Source organism: Loxodonta africana, chromosome 22, assembly GCF_030014295.1.
Source record: "Loxodonta africana isolate mLoxAfr1 chromosome 22, mLoxAfr1.hap2, whole genome shotgun sequence".
Lineage (NCBI taxonomy): Eukaryota > Metazoa > Chordata > Mammalia > Proboscidea > Elephantidae > Loxodonta > Loxodonta africana.
The window spans coordinates 7,720,914-7,745,227 of record NC_087363.1 but is presented as its reverse complement, the minus strand read 5'-3'; the positions used below and the strand labels follow the sequence as shown (position 1 = coordinate 7,745,227).

The 24,314-nt window shown below is 45.6% G+C and overlaps 1 protein-coding gene across 4 annotated transcripts in view; it reads right to left on the bottom strand.

Moving 5' to 3' along the window:
• Positions 1 to 24,314, bottom strand: part of PRICKLE2 (prickle planar cell polarity protein 2) — a 419,325-nt gene that overhangs the window by 66,247 nt on the left and 328,764 nt on the right. For all 4 annotated transcript variants that reach the window (XM_064274273.1, XM_010589693.3, XM_010589694.3 and 1 more), the window contains exons 3-5: positions 6,340 to 6,453; positions 3,052 to 3,189; positions 23 to 226 (exon numbers count right to left, since the gene is read on the bottom strand). In XM_064274273.1, coding sequence (XP_064130343.1) covers positions 23 to 226; positions 3,052 to 3,189; positions 6,340 to 6,453 — 456 coding nt within the window. The remainder of the gene's footprint in view (positions 1 to 22; positions 227 to 3,051; positions 3,190 to 6,339; positions 6,454 to 24,314) is intronic.

The following is a 24,314-nucleotide window of genomic DNA, read 5'->3' as shown; positions in this document are numbered from 1 at the left end:
GCCCAATGGTGTTTGCTCTGACCTCATCGCAGGCGGCACAGCGGGGCTTCAGGCACTCAGCGTGGTGCCGGCCACAGTATATCTTCCCATCTTGGTAAAAGTAGATCAAGTCCACCAGGAGCTCGCTGCAGACAGTGCAGATGAAGCACGGTGGGTGCCAGCAAACACCGTGGCCAGCACGCGAAGCAAACACAGCGATGTCCCCGCCATTAATCTGACCTCCGCACTGTGAGGAGGCAAACAGAAATGTCAGTGCCAACAGTGTCCCCATCTCTGGGGTCTTCTGCTTTGCTCTTCATAAGTGGTAACGGTGAGAATAACAATAGCTGGGTGTGGTCATAGTGCTAACCTGCTTTACACACCTGTCGGGGCAGGTTTTTCTGGCCCTTCCCCCACGCTCCTTTCCTTGGGCCTAACAAGGAAAGATGAAGATACAGTACCTGAGAAGAAGGAATCACAGAGGTGGGGAGAAAAGAAAAGCTCCTTTAGCACAGTAACTAACACAGGAGCTCCAGTGAAGGTCTCATCAGCTTTCAGACACTGACCGCCTTGCAGGGGCACAGTCGCTTAACACCAGGAGGAGCTGGCTGGGGGAGGTGGCGGGCGGGCAGGAAGAGGAAGGCTTGGAGGGAGCCGTGGAAGAGGGTGGGGTCTGCACTGTTGGATGGCGGGGGAGTAGTGCGTAGAAACCTGCCATCGTGCACTTCCTCTACCCACCCTTGTTGTTAGGCCCCTGACTCAGTGACCCCATGTGACAGAGTACAGGTGCCCCATATGGCATTCTAGGCTGTCATCTTTACTGGAGCAGATTGCCAGACCAGTCTCCCTTTGAAGCCACTGGGTGGGCTCAAACCACCAACCCTTCAGTTAGGAGCCAAGTGCTTAACCGTTGTACCACTGGGGTTCCTTCCATACCCTTCAGGCACCCTTTTAGCCTGCTTCCTTTAACATCTTTTTATATAGCATTAAGGACCACTTCTAAGGGCAGGCTATGGAAAAGGCTTCTTCCCTGTTCCTTTCCTAACTTCTCACTCATTTTCCAATGTCCCATCCCTTATCCAAAAACGAGTAAGGCAGAATGACCCATGCCTGCAGCTGAGGAATGGGAGTAAAGCCTGAAGCATGGATCCAGGGTGGACTCTCAGTAGACTGTGGGGTTGGCCATGAGGTTCACACCCTGGGAGGCCAGCACTGTGGTCCTGTGTCAGTGGCTGAGCTCTGGGGACAATGCCTACAAAGTACAACAGCCATTTCCCAACATTTTTCACACCATAGACCTTGTATGGGTTGAAAGTCATCACAGAGAAATGACATAAAGGCCTCATGAAACAATCTCTGGGAGTTCACACATGTGTGCTGAAGAGCCAGAATTCAAACTCAAGGTTCCAGGGCTCATGCTTTTAACTACTCTACTTTCTTGGGCCTGCCCATTTGTTTCTCTCACTAGTGCGGCCTTGCTGGTGGCAGTAAACCAAGCACTGCTCCGTCGGGAGTATTCCTTACTTCATTTGTATGTAGTTTTGTTAGGGTAGGATCTGACGTTATGTTACAGAAAATACCAGTCCTGCGTTTCATGATAACCTTAGTAGGTAGGTGAGTTATACCTATATAATCCCATTTAATTCTCACCCCACTTCTACAAGGTAGGCGTGCTTGTGGCTCCATCTTTCAAACGACAAAACAAAGGAAAACTAATTTGGTCAAGGTCGTGTGGCAGAAACACGAGTCAAAGTAGGTCTTTCTGCCTCTGTGTTCTCGGTACTTTTCTACACTGTTCTCGACATCTGCCATGAAATGCCCAGCTTCCTTCTGCCTTAGGTGGGCCCAGCTTAACTGGTTGCAGGAAACTGTCTGAGAGTGGCAGAGGGTCCTGAGCATACGTCATAATGCTGACAACCTGCATCTCAAGGGTGGTCTCAAGGACGGGAGTATGAAGACCCCACTGCCAAATCTCTGGTCCTTTTCTCCCTTGGTCAAGGAGCTTCTCTCTCCCGTCCATCTGACCTTCTCTCTCCCGTCCGTCTGACCTTCTATCCCGTCCGTCTGACCTTCTCACCTCACCCCTCTGAAAGCTCAAACAAGGGTCCCAAGTGGTATCTGCTCCCCTCAGGCGGTATCCTGCTCCCTCTTCCAGATGCAGCTGACTTATCCTCTGTGCCTGAGTGAGTGTCTCAAGAGCTTAAGAAGTTAGATGGAGCTGTACAAAAAGCAGTAGGGTGTAGAGAAGTATGGAAATGACCATTGCCACCAGGAGGCTTCTGGCAACTGAGAGGTGGGGCAGGGTGAGCCCAGGCAGGCTGGGTTCCCACCCGCTTTCTTTAAAACCCTCCTCCACCACACCCTGAGTTCTCTACCGGTGAGTAAGAGGACAAACAAATCCAAACTCTTCAACTCAGTGAGGTCCTAGGGAGAATGCATGGGTCTTCCATGCACTTTACTAAAGAACCCTCAAAACCAAGAAGAAGCTCATTTACCACCCTTTAAAGGGCTGAATTTTTAAAGGGCTGTGGTCCCATGATCCAGGCAAGTTCCATTTTCTAAAGAGCTCATTTGACAACACGAGTCTATCACGCCACTCCTCTGCTCAAATCTCTCCTGTGGCTTCCCCGTGGCCCTCCACCAGGACCAGGCCCTCCACGAGTTCTAACCTCATCTGCTGACTTCTCCCCTTCACGCCTCTGCCTCTTGCCTCACTGCTGGAACACAATGGACACACTCTTGCCTCAGGGCCTCTGAGCTGGCTGTCCCCTCTGTCCCCAAGGTCACTACCTCAGTTCTTATAAGTCTTGGTTCAGATGTCACCTTCTGGGGGGACCTGCCACACTCCTGGTACTTCCTAGCCCTCTTCCCTGACGTGTTGTTTCTGTTTATTCATTTGATTTATCCTATGACTTCTTCCCTGAGAACTTAACTCTTTACAAGGGCAAGACAACGTTCTTAGTGTCTTTTGGTCACTGCTGTCCGCCACCCCAAGCCTAGAACCATGCCTGTGTTTGCTGGATGAATGAATGCCAGGAGAACCCCTCTTCACGCTTCCAAGTCCACACTCACCTGTTCACAAATAGCTCCTGTCATTGTGACTGGGAAGGGCCTGACATTGCCTCGGCCCAGGTTCTCCCGTTTCCTCTGGTTACTGAACAGCTTCAGCTCCCTCTTCTCTTCCTCGTCCAGGGAGTTGCAGTATCGAACCTGGACAACACAAAGGATGACGAGGTCACTCTTGCTTCTTCAGGTTCCTGAAGCCCAGGCCACAGAGTTTTCACATTAAACACACTCCATTTGGTCCTAAAGCCATTGCCTGAACTTTTAAAATAGGAGGCCTGGTGCCATTTAGAGTGAGTTTCCACTAAGATTGGTGACAGTCAACAGAGCTTATTAACAGCCCCAAACTGGAGCCCAAGTTTCGGGCAGGATGAAGGTCCTCATCCTTACTATCCCACTCTGCTCACCACACAGACGTCCAATCACCGAACAGAAACCAAAGTCATCAGCCAATGGCTTTGATGCTAAGCTCTAGGACTTTCTTATTCCCTCAACTGGACTGTGGGGTCCTGGTACTTTGAAGCACCCTGCACCCATGGAAATGATGCCTGACACCCAAAGACGGCTCTCAGCCAGCCAACCAGAACAGTGGTCAGTATGCCCCCGACTCCGGTTCTTTCATCTCGTTTTGGGAAAACGCAGGCAGGAAGGTGTGAGACTGCGGAGCTGGTCCAGAAGCATGTGTGGGCTACGTGGATATCCCTGGTGTTCATCTGCGTGCGAGAGGGAAAGGGCCACCTGCCAGGCTCTGGTGAAGGGCACCAATCTGCTTAAGATTCTCCTTCTTGTTAAACTCACAGAATTAAGGAAGGGGCATTAAAGATGATCGAATCCAGTATTTTCCATTCTCTTCCCTTATTTATGCACACCGTGGGAATTCCACCAGAGCCTTGAACTATTATTCATCTCATATTGTTTTAAAACTGACTGACTTTCTTTTTTTAACTTGAGTACATTTATGGGGCAGTTCTACTCTGTCCTATAGGGTCGCTACGAGTTGGAATCGACTCGACGGCACTGGGTTTTACATTTATTTAAAAAAGAAAGTAGATCACGACTATACATGGAAAACCAGCATCACCTGCAATAAGTAGGCTAACCATAAAGATAAATAGAGAAGAAACCACGTTGTCAGATTCCAGCTGGCTATTGAGCTTCTGGGAAGATCGAGGTACACTTATCTAAGAGTGGAGACCAGTATGTCTTAGAGGTGAGAGACACCTGCTAGCATCAAACCGAAATTTCCTCTTCCATCAACCACTCGAACTTCAAGGAAAGAAATGAAACTCAAAAGGGAGTAACTTTCTCAATTAACGCGGCTCAGCTTTATTTACTGTGGGTGGCCCATGCCCCACCCAAAGCCATGTACACACCACGCTTCTAATCCCACCTCCGGCTTTATTCAGAGACAGGTGGGCAGTCAGAAAGTTGAGCTAAATGGCACTGATATCTTCTCATACAGCTGCTTAGAGGCAAACTGTTGATTAGACTGACACATTCCCATTTGAAAACCAGTACATTTAAAAAAGTCTACTAAACAGCAGCTGTGCACCTCAAAGTTGTCTGAACTGTGGGGGAAAGAGAATGATCAAATATTTACTTTAGAATCACCCTTTGCCCTCCGAAGGGCTAAAATGGCCCCCTGGTCAAATGCATGGAGTTCCCACCAGCAGGAAGAAGTGATTGGAATAGTCTCTGCTCATGCAACCACACAAAAAAAACCAGCCGAACAAACAAACAGTTAACCATAAATGGAACTGCTGAAAGCAGACAAGACACCTTCTCTCTGTCAAGTAAAACAACCACCTTCTGTGGCCGTCCCAGAGAGAGGACTGCAGTGACCTGAAAAGCCCCGCAGCCATCAGTTACACGGCTGACATTTATGGACATGCTTGTAAAGCGAGGCACACCCCTCATGCTTGTAAAAACCCGCATTTTAGCTTCCAAATTAGTTATCTGGGCATCAGGTTACAGAGCTTGCTCTCAGCTTTAAAGGGGAAAGCGTTATTTATATTTGTCTGATGGAGCCTGAAAGCAGCAGCAGGAAAGGAAATCCTGGCAGCTTTCTAAAGAGTTCCTTCCGTTGTCAAGCTTTTGTTGGGCTTACGTGTGTTTTTTTAAAAAAAAGAAACAAGCCATTGCGGCCAAGTCGATTCTGACTCATGGAGACCCCGTGTGCTGCAGACTCAAACTGCTCCATGGGGTTTCTTGGTTGTAATCTTTACGGAAGCAGATTGCCAGGTCTTTCTTCCATGGCACTGCTGGGTGTGTTAGAACCACCAACCTTTAGGTTAGCAGCCAAGCACAAACTGCTTGTACCACCCAGGCTCCTTGTTATATTTATTTTAGAGACGCTCAAATTATTCCCTTTTACTCAAATGAGGGAAGATAAGACTAAAAAGCACGCACTCATTTCCCCCGGGGCTGAGCTGTTGGGATCCAGCTGTGGGTGGGGGAAGCTGGTAGAAAGCTGTTGCCTAGTTCACTAAAGGGGTGAATTCTTCTTTCAATTGCAAATGACTTTTTTTTTTTTTGCTTCAGATATAGTCAGAGTTAAGTGAACAGACTGTTCGTTTCTATAAGATTGTTATTTTTTTAAACCAGACACACAACCTCTGCCATGAGATCATCTTTGAAAAAGCATGCTTACAAATTTAACTTCCTGATCAATTTGATTTCAAAGATAAGAAATGCCTGCTTCTAGGACTTTGCATCTGGGTTCAGGAAAAAGGACAGCCTGTGAGTGATACTTTCAAGACTGCAAATGACCACCCTGGCAAGTCAGACTGCATGACCTCAAAAACACCGATGTTCAGAGCTGCATATCTGGTCACCTGACTTCTCCTGTAGAATCAAGTGGGAAGCTTGCATTCTAACTTAAAGTGAAATGATGCTGGACATCTGAGAGTCAGGAGGTTTTTCGCTGGGCTCGAGCTGGCCCAGGGCATTCCAATCATCTCTCCAACATACACAGACGGCCAGTGTGGCACCTGCCTCTTTGACTGAGAAGACCTAGACTTGAGCTGGTAAATTCTGGTGCTCCCTGGTTACCCCAAAATTGCCAGCAGTGCCAGGCACAGAGGCTAATTCAGCCCATAATGAGATTCTGCTTAGGTAACCCTTTCCAGAAGGTGGTGGACAGTTTCTTTTGGCTCCAATTAAGGAAGGAAAAACCTAGAATAAATTGCCAAATCTGCTCTCAAGAGATCTCGTTGATCACAGCACTGTGATTAGGGGAAAGGTGACAATCCACAGAAGGATCTAGGGAAGTCCTGTAAGCCCCCACCAGCCCCTTACCTCATTGTCATGCGGGGGCAGCTGGTGGAGAAGCTGCTTGATTCGCAGTTTCTCTCCAGGGCTGTTGACATAAGGAACCTTCTCCTCTGGGAGACAGCTGTAGTACTGGTGAACCTGCAGGACAGAGAACACAGACAATGTGACCAGGACTTCCACCGCTTGTCCATTCCCACTGGCTGGAAAGGTGACCCCTGCAGCAGGATGCAACCCCCTTCTCCCTACCCCTACTCAACCACGAAACTCATATCTGAGGGCAAGCAGAGAAATTCACCCTGAAAGGAAGTCAGGCAAATCACCCATATCCTGGGGCTTCCCTTCCCTCTGCAAAGGAAGACTAAAGCCAGCAAACTTTGGTAGACAAAGAGCATCGGCAAACGTGCTGGTGAAGCCGGACGGTAGGGCTTTCTTGGCTGACTCCCCCAAGAGCTGACTTTACCATTTTCTCTGTTACTCGCCAGCGTGAAATGTGGGTCCCTAGCCAAGGGGACGCGTCAGCGCCTGCCTCGGCACTGCCTTAAAACCAGTCTTTGGCACTCGGCGAGCTTCTGGGTACCTCCGCACGTACCTACAGTAAAAACCTTCAGGGTCTGAGCCATTTGTAAGGACAGGCAGCAGCTGACATCTGCCAGAGTCACAAAATCTGGGATACAGAGCATGTAATTTAAAATCGTCATTAACTTGAGAATTTCTGCGTATTCCAGAATGCGCCTCTTTACAACTCTTAAATTGTGCTTTAGGTAAAAGTTTATAGCTCAAGTTAACTTCTCATTCAAAAATTTATACACATATTGTTTTGTGACATTAGTTGCAATCCCCACAATGTGACAGCACACTCCCACTTTCCACCCCCGGTTCCCTGTGTCTGTCCTTCTAGTTCCTGCCCCTTCCTGCCTTTCCATCCTGCCCATTTGGTCTCCGGAATCTAACAGAACTAAGAAGCATGCTCCTCACGTGTATTATTTTTATGTTTTATAGTCCAGTCTCATCTTTGAAGAGTGGGCTTTGGGAATGGTTTCCGTTCTGGGTTAACAGAGGGTCCAGGGGGCACAGTCTCGGGGGTTCCTCTAGTCTATGTCAGGCCATTAAGTCTGGTCTTTTTACATAAATTTCACAACCACGTCTTGCACAACAGGCGTCCGTTCAGTAACACGGAGAGGACAGAAGGCTTGGGGCTCTGAGTTCATCATAGTCGTTACACTCCACAAAACCGGTCTAATTCCCTCGGGTTTAGGGAGTCTTGGATACCAACACGTGTGTTGGGAATGCTGGGGAGAAGAGCTGCAAAAGTCCTGTTGACTTTGATCTCAAGAAACAGAGTCATAAACATTAGAAGAGAGAGGAAAAGGTCTTAAAAATGTGAAAGCCATCTTTGTTTTCGTAACTAAAGGAAATGACCATTCACCATCAAGTGTGTATCATCCTCTTAATCAAATCCCAAAGGCAACCATAAACAGACTTCTCATCATAGATTTGCCAGCTCTCAGAAGGCAGGGCCCCTACAACCTTTCCCTAGGGGCACCTGGCAGGGAGCCACGTGTGGGATGGAAGGAAATGGCGCTGAGTTTTCAAAGGCAGCCCACATATTACCGGCACTCTCTTGCGAAAAAACAAAAGTCCACATTGTAAATTAGTTAGATATTAAAAGCTGGCTATTAGGCAATAAGAGGCTGGCACGTCATTTCCTTCTCATGAGAATCCATGGTGCCATATGCGTCATCAGGTAAGTGCCAGGTGTAAAGCCTGCCCCGTCTCTGTCTTGGGGAATGAGCTTTGCCTCCCAAGGTAAGGGCTGTTTGTAGAAAGGTTTTATTTCTACATCACTGTGTCATTCTTACAATCCCCACGATGGTTACAGAACTTTAGAGACAATTACCCACATGGAATGAGTCAGCACGATGCTTGACAATGCAGAGTCTAACTGGAGCTTGATTAGCCTCCTCTCCATCTCCCCCATAGGCACTCGCCCCTTTCATTGTCCAGAACAGAGTCATCCCCTTAAGCCCTTCCAAGGTGGCACCGTGCACCAAGCCCCCTCCAAGGCCGACGAAGGCTGGAGTCCTCCCCGTGCCTCCTAGAGCAGAGCCAGGTGCTCTGAGGGCCAGGCGATCCGGACGCCCAGTCCCTGGCTCTGCATTTCCCAGCTCTGCGTTCCCGGGCAAGTTACGTAACCTCTCAGAATAATCCCTGTAAGGTCAGGATGATCAAATAGGAATGTAAGCAAAGCGTTTGGCCCTCAGTAACAATAAATAACAAGAACAAATAATTGGATTATCTAGCTGGCATACTCCAAATGGAACAATCTAGATGCTTCCTGGCCTTTCTTCCATTGAAGACGTAGACCACCACTGTCAGTTTGCAGAGTGAGACCAAACCTCAGGCGCCCCCTCCTATCTTAGCCCACATCGATAGTTTAAAAAACCAAGAAGAGAAAACCGTATCTGTTGCCGTTGAGTAGATTCCGACGCACAGTGACACTACAGGATGGAGTAGACCAGTCCCCTTAGGGTTTCCAAGGCTGTAAAACTTTACGGAAGCAGACCACATCTTTCTCCTGTGGAGTGGCTGGTGGGTTCGAACCTTTTGGTCAGCGGCTGAGCACTATAACTACTGCGCCATCAGCGCTCCTTATTAATAGTTTACAAGGAATATAAAGATATTACAGCTAGTTTAAATTCAGAGAAAAAAACAGGAATTTATTACTAAGGTGTGGTGTTTTTTAAAGACACCCAATAGTACCACTGGGCCTTAAGAGGTAATAGAAATGGACACTGGAAAGTAGACTGGTAATGCTGTCTTACCTCTCTGGGCCCAGTGTCCCTCACCTCTGCTCTATTTTTCTCTCTCTGTAGTTCTGTTTCTTACCTTCTCCACAGCACTTGAGTTTACAAAACCTCAGTTCAAGAGTCCATCCTATACTGGCTAGCTTTTCTTAATTCCAAATTCCCCTGGATAGAAGAAGGTCCACACTGGTTCAAGACTGGATCATAAAGGAGTCCCAACATGACATGGTGGGGCCAAGATGGTGGCAGCCACGATGAGCCACTCCAGGGATAGTCAAAAATAAATATCTTGGCGTGCTAAAGTCCATCCTAAAGACTGTGAATTCTTGACTACTCTTTGGGAACACAGCTGTATCATTCCTGGATATCTTCTTTTATCGTTCATAATTCAAAATTACTGACCAAACCAAAACTAAGCCCATTGCCATCGAGGAGATTTCAACTCATGGTGACCCCACGTGTTACAGGAGAACTGCTCCATAGGGTTTTCTTGGCTGTGATCTTTTTTTTTTTTTTAACTTTTATTGAGCTTCAAGTGAACATTTACAATTCAAGTCTGTCTGTCACATATAAGTTTACATACATATTACTCTGTACTCCTACTTGCTCTCCCCCTAATGAGTCAGCCCTTCCAGCCTCTCCTTTCATGACAATTTTGCCAGCTTCCCACTCTCTCTATCCTCCCATCCCCCCTCCAGACAGGAGATGCCAACACAGTCTCAAGTGTCCACCTGATACAAATAGCTCACTCTTCATCAGCATCTCTCTCCCACCCACTGTCCAGTCCCTTTCATGTCTGATGAATTGTCTTCGGGGATGGGTCCCGTCCTGGCCAACAGAAGGTCTGGGGAGCATGGCCGCCGGGATTCCTCCAGTCTCAGTCAGACCATTAAGTCTAGTCTTTTTATGAGAATTGGGGTCAGCATCCCACTGTTCTCCTGTTCCCTCAGGGGTTCTCTGTTGTGCTCCCTGTCAGGGCAGTCGTCGATTCTGGCCGGGCACCAACTAGTTCTTCTGGTCTCAGGATGATGTAAGTCTCTGGTTCATGTGGTCCTTTCTGTCTCTTGGGCTCTTAGTTGTCGTGTGACCTTGGTGTTCTTCATTCTCCTTTGCTCCAGGTGGGTTGAGACCAATTGATGCATCTTAGATGGCCGCTTGTTAGCATTTAAGACCCCAGACGCCACATTTCAAAGCGGGATGCAGAATGTTTTCATAATAGAATTATTTTGCCAATTGACTTAGAAGTCCCTGCAAACCATGGTCCCCAAACCCCCGCCCTTGCTCCGCTGACCTTTGAAGCATTCATTTTATCCCGGAAACTTCTTTGCTTTTGGTCCAGTCCAATTGAGCTGACCTTCCATGTATTGAGTGTTGTCCTTCCCTTCACCTAAAGTAGTTCTTATCTACTAATTAACCAATAAAAAACCCTCTCCCTCCCTCCTCCCCCGCCTCGTAACCACAAAAGTATGTGTTCTTCTCAGTTTATACTATTTCTCAAGATCTTATAATAGTGGTCTTATACAATATTTGTCCTTTTTTGGCTGTGATGTTTATGGAAGCAGATCACCAGGCCTTTCTTCCATGGTGCTGCTGTGTGGGTTCGAACTGCCAACCTCTCAGTTAGTAGTTGAGCACAAACTGTTCCAGACAGGGACCTTACTTACTGACCAAATCAACACCACTAAAAATGCATTTTTCCTACCAATATCCCAATAATGCCTTGAATATATATTGCACTAAAATATTTCCTCACAAGGCAACCAGTGATTTGACGAATGACTTAAAAAAAAAACTTACATTGTTACCCAGATGCCCCATTGTTAAACCAAATCAGCTAATACTAATCCAGTACCTGCAAAATCAGCCCTATACCACGTGGCAGCTGATCTGGCTCGCTCTGAGGAAGGCAGATGATCTGACCTGTGACACTTCCAATCCTCCTGAAGCCCACTCAAATCCACAAGTAAAAATAACCTCTCTAATCTTGGCTAGGTCCCCAGGTGGCGCAAGCCGTCTGCGCTGGACCACTAATCTAAAGATTGGTACTTCACACCCACCTGGCGGCATTGCAGAAGAAAGGCTTGGCAACCTGCTTCCGTAAAGATCACAGCCAAGAGAACTCTACGAAGCAGTTCTCTTCTGTAATACACGGGGTTTCTATGAGCTGGAATCAACTTGATGGCAATTTGGTTTTTGGTTTGATGTTGGCTACGTCTCTCTTCTTGGTGTTTAGGTGCTGGACTTTCCAAACTCTTTATCAAACAGAAAGGATCAGCAGACGGATAGGAGTGAGGGAAGGAATCGATCTCCTGAATTCCCAACCTGTCTCTGGCTGAACACGGAAATGCTGAATGCATTTTCCTCTGGCATTCTCCATAATAAAACTACCACATAGCCCAAAATAAACACCAGGCAAACCAACGACATGGGAAAAATAGTTAGTATACGTTCTGGCACTACAAAAATTAAATTTGGCACTGCCACTGAAAATCCTGCAGATTGCTCATTTTAGCTCAAACATGTTTCGCTTACTAATTTTTATGGGTAAATAAACACATCCAGTAGAATTTTGTCCACGATGACCATTACCCAAGCTATTACCTGGTAGGCTGATACATTTACTTCCCTCCTGGGTATACTGAGCAGGTCTGCTGAGTGTACTAGAATCTTCACTCCAATTAAACATTCTGAGCTAAAGGTGCCTGGTGATTCTGCCCCGGGTGAGGCCATACCAGGTCTGCTTGCCCTAAACAAAGCATTCTGAAGACAGTCAACCGGCTTAGAAAGATAAAAGAGCCTGAAGGCCAACAGGGAGTCCTGGGGGTAACTTCAGTCTGTGCCAGGCCAACTGTCAGCGCTTTCATCAGTGTGCATACAAAGTCCGCACAGCGTGGACTCGCCCAGGTGGAAGACTGGGCTTATCGGGAGAACTGCACACCTGACAGCGTTCCTGCGTGGGCAGAGATGGACGCTGGAGGGCCAGTGACTGCATCCCTGTGTGGACAGAGACAGAAGCTGGATGGCCAGCGGCTGCGTTCCTGCATGGGCAGAGACGGACGCTGGACGGCCAGTGACTGCGTCTCTGCCAAGCTGGACAGCCAATGACTGCATTTGGGAGAAAAGCGTGCTAAAAATAAGAGGTGTGTGCAAAGTGGTTTATGGACAACACTGCTTCTCAAAGCTTAGCCAGATCAGAATCACCCGGAAGGCCTGTTAAAACACAAATTTCTCACTCAGTAGGCCCGTGGTACCAAACCAAAAGCCAAACCCATTGCCAGTGAGTTGATTCTGACTCATAGCAACTCTACAGAGCAGGGTAGAAGTGCCCTGGGACCTGATAAATTGCATTTCTAGCCATTTCTTAGGTGATGCCCATGCTGCTGGTCCAGGCACCACACTTTGAGAACCACTGACTTTGGAGTTATCAAAGTTTTTAAGCACTTTCCAAGTGTTTTCCATTAACGACTAACCTCACACCGTTGCCAGGGCAGATAGTGGGATTCCTATTTTCCCCAGGACACTCAGAGGAGGGGAAAGGCTTGTTCAATCTCACCCCAATTTTTCAGATGTCTCCTCCACACCCAGTTATATTCTTAAGCGCAGGACCCCATCAGTTCTGGCAAGAATAAGAGCATCTAAGGGCAAAGTGCTCGTGTTTTTGGATGGGAAAATTTTTCATACTGAAAGCATTGCTATTTTCTTTTTGTGTGTGTGCTTAGATGAAGGTTTACAGAGCACATTCGTTTTTCATTAAACAATTAATACACATATTGTTTTGTGACACTGGTTGCCAACCCCACGACACGTCAACACTCTCCCCTTCTCAACCCTGGGTTCCCCATGTCCATTCATCCAGCTTTCCTGTCCCCTCCTGCCTTCTCATCCTTGACCCTGGGCTGGTGTGCCCATTTAGTCTCACATACATGGTTGAGCTACATGTATTACTGTTTGTTTTATGGGCCTGTCTAATCTTAGGCTGAAGGTGAACTGCAGGAGTGACTTCAGGACTGAGTTAAAAGGGTGTCCAGGAGCATTGCTATTTTCTTAGAGCAAAAACCCAACAACAACAACAAAAAAAATAGACTTTCTTGGCTGACCTCAGAATCAATTTTCCTTTACCATCTAAACGAAGGGAGGGGTCGATGAACTTACTTATTTACACCTGATGCACTTTTGGGTCCATGGGTGGTGCAAATGGTTTGCTCTCAGGTACTAAGTGAAAGGTTGGCAGTTCGAACCCACCGAGCAGCACCACAGAAGAAAGGCCTGGCAATCTGCTTTCGTAAAGATCACAGCCCAGAAAACTCTATGAGGCAGCTCTGCTCTATAGCGGACAGGGTCACCATGAGTCGGAACCGATTTGAGAGCACTGGGTTTGTTTATGGTTTTACATGTAATGTGCCATGAGGCGTCCCTGCAGCCTGGGAGCGGGTACAGCCTACTGATCACACCGCACGTCACACAGCTAAATGCTGGAAGAGCCACCTTTGAACTCGGCTTTCTCATTCTCATCCTTTGCTGTCGTGGACTCTTGGCCTTCTTTATGAAGCAAAAAGGAGACCGGCAGACTGATAGGAAAGAAGAAAGACAAAACAAAAAACCCAGATACAGAGGGTTCCCAGTATGCCTGTCTGGCTGACTACAAAAATGATGAACACTTTTCCTTGGGTGTTCCCCATAATAGAACCAATGTGTGGCTCCCCATTAAGTCCAATATGAACTCACGGTAAGTGGAAAATGGTGTACTCCACTCAAACACCCTTTCCAGGACACCAGGGCATAAGGGTTGTAAGGGACTTGTGGCAGAGACGGCTGCCCACACGTATCCTTTTTCCTCTTCTTCCTTAAACAAGGACATCTTGGTTCATTTGGAGCATCAGTATATCTAGCTAAAGTGATACTTCATCTTCTTAGTAGCCATGTGCGGCCATGTAAAAAAGTTCTGGCCAATGAGATGAGAGGGTAGACTCTTCTGGGACAGCTCTGAATGGAAGTTGAGTGTGCTGTGGAAAAGGATGTGGTGGTTCCTCAAAAAGTTAAACAGAGTCACCGTATGACCCAGCGATTCCACTCCTAGGTATATGCCCAAGAGACCTGGAAACAGCAATGCAGACACACGTACGCCAATGTTCATCACAGTCCTATTTACAACAATCAAAAGGTGGAGGCCACCTAAATGCCCATCAACACAGGAACGGATAAACAAAATGTGGTACACGCATACAATGAAATATTACTCATCCATGAAGAAAAATGAAGTCCTACAACATGGATGACCTTGAAAACACTTTGTTAAGTAAGTCAACCACAAAAGGACAACTATTGTGTGATCTCACTTACATGAAACACCCAGGCTAGGCAAAAGCATAGAGACCAAAGTTTAACAGCGGCTACCGGGGGCAGGGGCGGGGGGGCAGGGGGAGTCACCGTGTGGCATTAAGTTTCTGTTTATGGTGATGGTTGCACCACATGATTGATGCAATTGGTGTCACTGAACTGTACACATGAAAGATGCTGAATTGACAAATGTTGTGTTATCTATGTTTTTATAACAATAAAAAATTAAGGTGGCCAGGCAGTTGGAAAGTGCCCTTTTTAACAGTTCTCCCTTCTTCTTGCTTCTTATCTGGAATTTGAACATGGTAGCATCTTGTACTGTGAAGTGACCTTGAGAATGGAAGTCGTGGGGGCTAAAGATGGTAGGACAGAAAGTTAGGGTCCTGGATCTTTGATTAAACCATGGAGAGCCATCATATCAGCCCTGGATTGCTTATCTCTGAATTCCTTTTACCAACAAGAGAAATGATCCATCTCTCTCTTTTTTTTTTTTTTATAGCCTCTGTTACTAAGAAGGAAAAGCAATTCCTAAATAACAGAAAAGCGGTTCTCAAACCTTAGCGTGCTCCAGAGTCATGTGAGGCCTTCACTGAAAATGATGTCTGCTGCCCATGCTTCTGGGTCAAAAAAGGAGCCCAGAAATCTGCATTCTTAACAAACACCTCGCACCGCACCGCACCAGGAGAAACCCTGGTCTAAGGGGAAGACAAACATGATTCCACAACGTACAGACAGAAGCCCCTGACGTGTGATCTCCGATGTGGACTGACACACTGAGACAGCCTTATAAAAGCCCATCTTAACCCAGGACAGATGAGAAGACTGGGCCTTTATTTCATTGTCTCTTTCACCTGCAGTTTGAGAGGCTAGGAACCTCAGTCAGTCTCCCTCAATTCAGGGAGGCAATGTCTGGAATGTGCTTGAGCACCCAGAAGGCAGGTGCTCCACCCAGAAGGCAGGTGCTCCACCTGGAAGGCAGGTGCTCCAGAAAAGACAAAGATGCTGCTTGAATTGGTGGCACATGGCAGTTTTTATGAGAAGTGCATGTGGTTTCCCCAAATGGGGACCTGGAGACAAGCAGGTAGCATAAAAGCGAGCGGCAACTGGTGTTGGACTGCTTCCGGAGGCCCATTTGTTCATTTCTCCTCTGCCTTCATTACCCAAGCAATTGGAGAAAAGCACTGTTAAGCGGTTTTTTTTTAAGAGGTGAGATGGTACTGAGTTGGGCTCCTTCCCTTTCCTCCTGGAGGCCTACATTATAACTTTACTTGCTTTACTCAGGACACAATTTAGGAACCTAACATCTAAACACTGTCTCCACCACACTGAAACCTCCACAGGATTGGGATCAGAATCAGAAATGAAAGGTGACTTGGGGCATTTTCAAAGAAGAGCCTTTTAAGGTCTCCTGTCTTCTTCTCGCACCCGATGTCTAATTCAACAGCAAACAATGTCAGGTGTAGGTTCGGGACATATCCAGACTCCAGTCACTTCCTGCCACCCGTGTCACCAGTCTGACCACAACCGGCTGCTCACCTGGACCACCGGCCTGGGTGTCCACCTGGACCACCGGCCTGGGTGTCCACCTGGACCACCACCCTGGATGCTCACCTGGAGCACCGGCCTGGGTGCTCGCCTGGACCACTGACCTGGGTGCTCACCTGGACCACTGGCCTGGTGCTTGCCTGGACTTGGCTTTCACTTTGTGCCTCTGCGGTTGATTCTCTACACGGCAGCCAGAACCAAAGTACCTGAATACAAGCCAGGTCATGTTACTGCTTTGCTCAAAACCTGTGGTGACCCCCCACCCCTCTCCTAAGTCAAAGCCAGAGTCCTCAGACGGCATCATCATCTCACCACCTTACCGCCTGGCTGACCGTCTCGCTCGCTATATTCCTCGTGTTCAGTTCTTCTGCTCACAGCGGCCCCCTTGCTGTCCTGCTCACCCCAGGGTCTTTGCACCTGCCATTTTCTCTGCCTGGAACGTTCTTCTCCTCATTCCCACCAGCCTCTGCTCAAACGTCACCTTATCAAAAAAGCCTCTGCCCCTACCCTAACATAACAGCACTCCTACCTTCTTACTCTAGCCCAGTGGTTCTCAACTGGGAGCAATTCTGCACCCCCCACCCCCCGGGGGACACTTGGTGACACCCAGAGACTTGTTTGGTTGTCATGACTGGGTGGGGGTGCTACTGGCATCTAGTGGGTAGAGGTCAGGGATGCTGCTCAACGTCCTACAATAAACAGGACAGCCTCCAACAACACAGGACTGTCTGGACCAAAATGTTAACAGCGTTGAGGATGACGCCCTAACACACCGTCTGTGCACTCACCATCTGTCTCTCCCCCCTAGAATGTGAGTGCTGGGAAGGCTGGAATGTTGCTCATTGTCATACCCCCAGGAGAGGGTCTGACACACAGTAGGTAGTCTACAAATGTTTGCTGAATGAATGCAGGCTGTGTTCCAACTGCATCTTTCTGCCTTTCCAGTTTATCAAAGGATTTGGACAGAGGGATGCAGCAAGAGAATACACAGATAAAACCGGCTGAGTCTCCTCTTCCTTCCATCAAAGCACTTTCTTTTTTATCAAAAATTTCTGGTCCAGAGTGAGTGGAGGAGACACCAAGCGAAGGGCACCTGGAATAACTGCAAATGTACTGTTTCTTTAAGAAAAAGGAACAAAAACAACACCCATTTGTATCTGAAGCCAGAAAATTTCTTTCATGTTGAGCCAACTTGGTTCAAACAAATTGAGAAAAATAATCACATTAAGTCCTAAGTGGTTACTGCAGCTCCAGGTCACACGAGTTGCTCTCTCTCCTGCGCCTGCTAGCTCTCACGTGCTCACTCTTTCTAACCCTCTCACTTTTTGAAATTTTTATTTAGAATATTAAACATTAATGTTTAGTTAGGAAACTCTCCATTAATCATGAAGCATTATCTGTCAGTTATTTATATTATCCTGTCTTAAAGAAAAGGCCCCAGATATTAAAGAACGTGGGGTTTAAATGCTTTTCCTTTAAGCTACAGGTAGATAGAGATTCCCCAGGCTGATTTGACCAACGCACTCTTTGTAGAATGTCTACATGTTTCCAAATACATCCTAAAGAATTCCCCAACGGTCGCTTACTGTTTTTGTTAACAGCTTCAGTGCTGCCTCTAGACAAAATGCTCACATACACACGTATGAAAAAAGCAGGACGGCAGTTAACTGCATGGTTCAGAGTCTGGACTCTAGAGTCAGGCTGTTTGGGTTTGAATATAGCATCTAACCTTTACCATCTATACATGGCTCGGTGAGCTACTTTTTCTCCTGGAGAGTCAATATCTCTATCTGTAAAATGGGGACGGTAATAACATCCCCCTTGAAGCTCTGCTGTGAGGTGCCAATGACATGACGTAACCAGCAAAGAAACAGCCACATAGTAAAGGCACCATATTGCCAGTTTTAAAGCAACCTAATGCATATTCGTAAGCGTCTACTATATGCAAGGATTTGAATTCAGGTTCGACTTACAAGTTCATTCTTCTCTTCCACCTCACTGTCTCCACAAACAAGTCACAGGATTACACTCTGCCCCAGTACCTGATAAGCCCATGAGCACCCGAGCCCATCCTGCTAGCCTGTAATCCTGCTAACAGCCTGAAGAACAAACAGGCCAGAGCAGCTGCCACATGGAAGCACATGGAACTCAGAGGAGCTGCAAAGCAGCTGCATCACTGGTAAGTGTGTGCCCCGGACGAGTGGCCGCACGTTACGCAGCCACCATCACGTGAACTGACGGAGGCCTGAAGAGCTGTTTTCCCCTGGGGTCTGTGAGAGAGAAGCTTGTGCGTCCAGATTCATCGGATAAAGACCACGTGATCCTTGAAGAGAATGTTCCCACTCCCGAGAGCGATTTGTCTTGTGTTGGGACCGATGTTTTCCTGAGGTAATACTTCTCCGAAATTACGGTGGAAAAAAACGAGTCAGACCATACATGTACACTTACGTTTAAGTCCTTTGATAAACAACTTTCTTTCTGTTTTTAAGTAAGACAGTGAAAGATCCCAGGGGAGACGCTGGCCTCAGCCACTGGAATCCACACCAGATGAGAAGATGTGGGAACTCAGCTCTTTGTAGTATGTTTCCACTGAGAAGACCTATGAGATAAACTCCCACTGATAACTGGGCAAGTTATTGCTTCTGAATTCTTCAGCCTTGTGGAATTAACTCTATCTTCCAGATGGCAGAATTCTCATTATATAGCACCTCTTCCTTGCTCATGATCATCCTCCCATTGCTTCAAGAATAGCGTGAAAAGCAACAGAACCTGTTCGCCAATGGTTCTGAGAGCAGAGAGCTCAGAACCAAATGGGATCAGACTCAAACAGGCACTGTGGGCAGGCACTCTTCAGCAATGTGACATCCCTGATAGCTAGCGTAAAGCAGGCCCCTGGGTGGTACAGACAATAAAGTGGTGGCTGGCAGTTCAAACCCACCCAGAGGTGCTGCAGAAGACAGGCCTGGCAATCTCCTTCCAAAAGGTCTCAGCCTTGAAAACCCTGTGGAGCAGTTCTGTTCTGCACGTATGGGGTCACCATGAGTAGAATAGACTCAGTGGCAACTTACAACCATAGTCTAAAACAACTCTCTTCCATAGGTTACCAAGGTCTTCGTTCAGAACCAGTAGATGCTGCTACGCAGTTAGCTAATCATGGCAGCCAGCTGCTGCAGCAGCCTTTCATCTTGGTCCTCTGGTATAATGATCTCCTTTCTTGTGTCACTTACAGCACTCTTTACCTTTGTTTTAATTGTTTTATTGAAGCCCTTCTGCACCCTTTTTGGAAACAGGTCATACATAGAGAAAAAAGAAAGAAGTCTCAACTACATATATACTTTTTTAGGAGGTCAACCCATGGGGAATTTCAGAGTAAGTTCTCATCTGTGTTAAATGAAAGGAGCAAAATGAGAAAAACGCTAGACATAAAATGATCCTAAAATTTTAGTACTGATGTGCTTTTCTTTTAAAGGGAAGCTATCCAGAATTATATTTTACTTAGGCTTGAGCAAAATGAACTCAAGGTCAAGTAAGGTGGCTGAGAAATATACTGAGATGCAGGCTAGTCCAGCTGGGCAGAAAAATCTTTCATGAGTCATCTAAGAGATGGTACAAAAAAGTGCATCATGTAAGGCCCGTCATATTTAGAAGGAAGGCAGAAGAAACACTGAATAACTGGGGATTCATTAAAAATTAATGAAGAAAAGAAGCAAGGCATAAGTACAGCAAGAGACTGACAGAAGCTTGGGGTGCTTGAAGAGTGACAAGGGACGCAGTGTGATGGGATGCTAAGAAATAAAAGATTAGAAATATATTCTTTAGCTTTCCACCAAGTAAGGGAAAATGAAGGAAACCGAAAAGTTTTCTTAAAAAACAAAAGGCAATTGAAAACAGTCCCATTGAGATAGGGTACCAGAAAAGGATGCCCTTTATCACCACTCTTATTCAGCATTGTGCTGGAAGTCCTAGCCAGAGCAATTAGGCTAGATAAAGAAATAAAGGGCATCCAGAGTGGCAAGGAAGAAGTCAAAGTATCTGTATTTGCAGATGACATGATCTTATACACAGAAAACCCTAAGGAATCCTCCAGAAAACTACTGAAACTAATAGAAGAGTTCAGCAGAGTATCAGGATACAAGATAAACATATAAAAATCAGTTGGATTCCTCTACACCAACAAAAAGAACATCGAAGAGGAAATCACCAAATCAATGCCATTTACAGTAGCCCCCAAGAAGATAAAATACTTAGGAATAAATCTTACCAAGGATGTAAAAGACCTATACAAAGAAAACTACAGTACACTTCTGTAAGAAACCAAAAGAGACTTACATAAGTGGAAGAACATACCTTGCTCAAGGACAGGAAGACTTAATGTTAAAAAAAATGTCTATTCTACCAAAAGTGATCTATACATTTAATGCAATTCCAGTCCAAATCCCAAGGACATTCTTTAATGAGATGGAGAAACAAATCACCAACTTCACATGGAAGGGAAAGAGACCCCAGATAAATAAGGCATTACTGAAAAAGAAGAACAAAGTGGGAGGCCTTACTTTACCTGATTTTAGAACCTATTATACCTCCACAGTAGTCAAAACAGTCTGGTACTGGTACAACAACAGATACACAGACCAATGGAACAGAATTGAGAAGTCACACATAAATCCATCCACATATGAGCAGTTCATATTTGACAAAGGCCCCCAAAACAGTTAAATGGGGAAAAGACAGTCTTTTGAACAAATGGTGCTGGCATAACTGGATATCCATCTGCAAAAAAATGAAACAAGACCCATACCTCATTCCACGCACAAAAACTAACTCAAAACGGATCGAAGACCTAAATATAAAATCTAAAACGATAAAGATCACAGAAGAAACAATAGGGACAACGTTAGGAGCCCTAATACATGGTATAAGCAGTATAGAAAACATCATAAAGAATGTAGAAGAAAAACTAGATAACTGGGAGCTCCTGAAAATCAAACACCTATGCTCATCCAAAGACTTCACCAAAAGAGTAAAAAGACTACCTAGAGACTGGGAAAAAGTTTTTAGCTATGACACTTCTGATCAGCGCCTGGTTTCTAAAATCTATGATACTGCAAAAACTTAACTGCAAAAAGACAATAACCCTATTAAAAAATGGGCAAAAGATATGAATAGACACTTCACTGAAGAAGACATTCAGGTAGCTAACAGATATATGAGGAAATGTTCACGATCATTAGCCATTAGAGAAATGCAGATCAAAACTACAATGAGATTTCATCTCTCTCCAACAAGGCTGGCATTAATCCAAAAAACACAAAAGAATAAATGTTGGAGAGGCTGTGGAGAGATTGGAACACTTATACACTGCTGGCGGGAATGTCAAATGGTACAACCACTTTGGAAATCTATCTGGCGCATCCTTAAAAAGCTAGAAATAGAACTACCATATGATCCAGCAATCCCACTGCTTGGAATATATCCTAGAGAAATAAGAGCCTTTATACGAACAGATATATGCACACCCATGTTTATTGCAGCACTGCTTATAATAGCAAAAAGATGGAAGCAACCAAGGTGCCCATCAACGGATGAACGGATAAATTATGGTATATTCACACAATGGAATACTACGCATCGATAAAGAACAGTGAGGAATCTGTGAAACGTTTCATAACATGGAGGAACCTGGAAAGGATTACGTTGAGTGAAATGAGTCAGTTGCAAAAGGACGAATATTGTGTAAGACCACTATTATAAGAACCTGAGAAATAGTTTAAACTGAGAAGAAAACATTCTTTTGTGGTTGGGGGGGCCGGGAGGGGGTATTTGCTAATTAGATAGTAGATAAGAACTCCTTTAGGTGAAGGGAAAGACAGCACACAATACAGGGGAGGTCAGCACAACTGGACTAAACCAAAACCAAAGAACTTTCCCGAATAAACCGAACGCTTCGAAGGCCAGCGTAGCAGGGGCACGGGTCTGGGGACCATAGTTTCAGGGGACATCTAAGTCAATTGGCGTAATAAAATCTATTAACAAAACATTCTGCATCCCACTTTGAAGAGTGGCATCTGGGGTCTTAAACGCCAGCAAGCATCCATCTAAGATGCATCAGTTGGTCTCAACCTACCTGGATCAAAGGAGAATGAAGAACACCAAGGACACAAGGTGATTACAAGCCCAAGAGACAGAAAGGGCCACATGAACCAGAGACTACATCATCCTGAGACCAGAAGAACCAGATGGTGCCGGGCTACAACCGAAGACTGCCCTGACAGGGAACACAACAGAGAACCCCTGAGGGAGCAGGCGAGCAGTGGGATGCAGATCCCAAATTCTCATAAGACCAGGCTTAATGGTCTGACTGAGACTGGAAGGACCCTGGTGGTCATGGCTCCCAGACCTTCTGTTGGCCCGGAACAGGAACCATTCCCGAAGCCAACTCTTCAGACATGGACTGGACTGGACAACGGGTTGGAGAGGCATGCTGGTGAGGAGTGAGCTCCTTGGATCAGGTGGACACTTGAGACTATGTTGGCATCTCCTGTCCGGAGGGAGATGAGAGGGTGGAGGGGGTTAGAAGCTGGCAAAATGGACACGAAAAGAGAGAGTGGAGGGAGAGAGCTGGCTGTGTCATTGCGGGGGGAGTAATTGGGAGTGTGTGACAAGGTGTATATGGGTTGTTGTGTGACAGACTTGTAAACTTTCACTTAAAGCACAATAAAAATTATTTAAAAACAAAAAACAAAAGGCAAGAAAACGAAAAAGCTGAGAAATAAAAGATGGCAATCAGGAAATAGAAAGCAGTGGTAATGTTTACAATATTTATCATCGTAAACAAGCTGTAATCGTCAATTAAAAGACAGATTGTCTGGGCTAAAAATCCCCACGATATCCGTCATCTGCTTTTTATAGGCTCACGTTTCAAACAAAACCATGAAAAAAGTTGAAAATAAAGGAATGAAAAAGTACAGATTTTGGAATTACTCAACAAAAGAAATCTAGCGTGCAAGGGTAATACTGTACAAACTAGGATTTATGGCAAATATAATTAGGAAGGATAAAAAGAGATGTCACAACATACTAAAAGGAACGGTCTGTCAGAAAATTGTAAAACCACAACATGATTAATGTAACTGATATCACTAAACTGTACACCTGAAGAAATGTTGAATTGGCAAATGTGTTATATGTATTTACAACAATGAAAAACATTTAAAAAAAGGAAAAGAAGCAGTGTAACCATAAACTTGTAGGCATCCCCAATTATATCCTGAAAATATATAAAGCAAAAACAAAAACACAAGGAGAAACAAATCTACAATCACACTGAGAGATTTTAAGGTAGCTCTATACTGACAGATCAAAAAGTCAAAATATGAAGTGCATACAGATACATATATAAGAGCCCTGGTGGTGCAGCGGTTAAGAGCTACGGCTGCTAACCAAAAGGTTGGCAGTTCAAATCCACCAGCTGCTCCTTGGAAACCCTATGGGGCAGTACTACTCTGTCCTATAGGGTCTCTATGAGTCAAAATGGACTCAACAGCAACGGATTTATACACACACATTCTCTATATATCATATACATATATATACACACACACATACATTATATATCATATACACACACACATTCTGTATATATCATATATATACATACATATATCTTCTCCATGTATCATACATATATACCCACATATATATACAATATATACAAAGGGAGAAGAGCGGTATTATAACAAAAGCAACCACACTTCATTAACTTTACCGCCTTTCTTCTAACGATTCTGAAACATTATCTTGTTATACTTCCATCATGTTGGGAGAACGGTTTTCCCGTTCCTCCTTTCCAAATGGGGAACAGTAGCTAGAAGACGCCAAGAGACTTGGTCAAGGCCCCTCAGACACACCATTGTCTAAAACAGAACTTTTCCAATACCACAGTCTTTCTGCACTTGAATTCCTTGGGTGTTTTCCCCTGATACCATAAGGGGAAGAGTGATGAAGTAAACTAACTCTGCTTTCTACGTTCTGGCTCTCTGTGACTACAGGCAGGTCATACACAGTCTCTGAGATTGGTTCCTTAAGTATCAAATGCCAGGTTTGGCCTCAGTCATTTCTCCAATTCTAGAATTCTACAGTTCTTGCCCCCACCACCTCTGGGCAAGAGTTTCAGACTTAAATGTTGGTTTTATTTTCCCAAATGGGTCTCACCAAGAAACGATTTGATGTCCTCATCAATTGGCCTTTCCAATCCGTAAAAATGCCCAGCGTTTACTAGGCATACCAGGCAGTGTACTAGGTGCTCTACAAGGT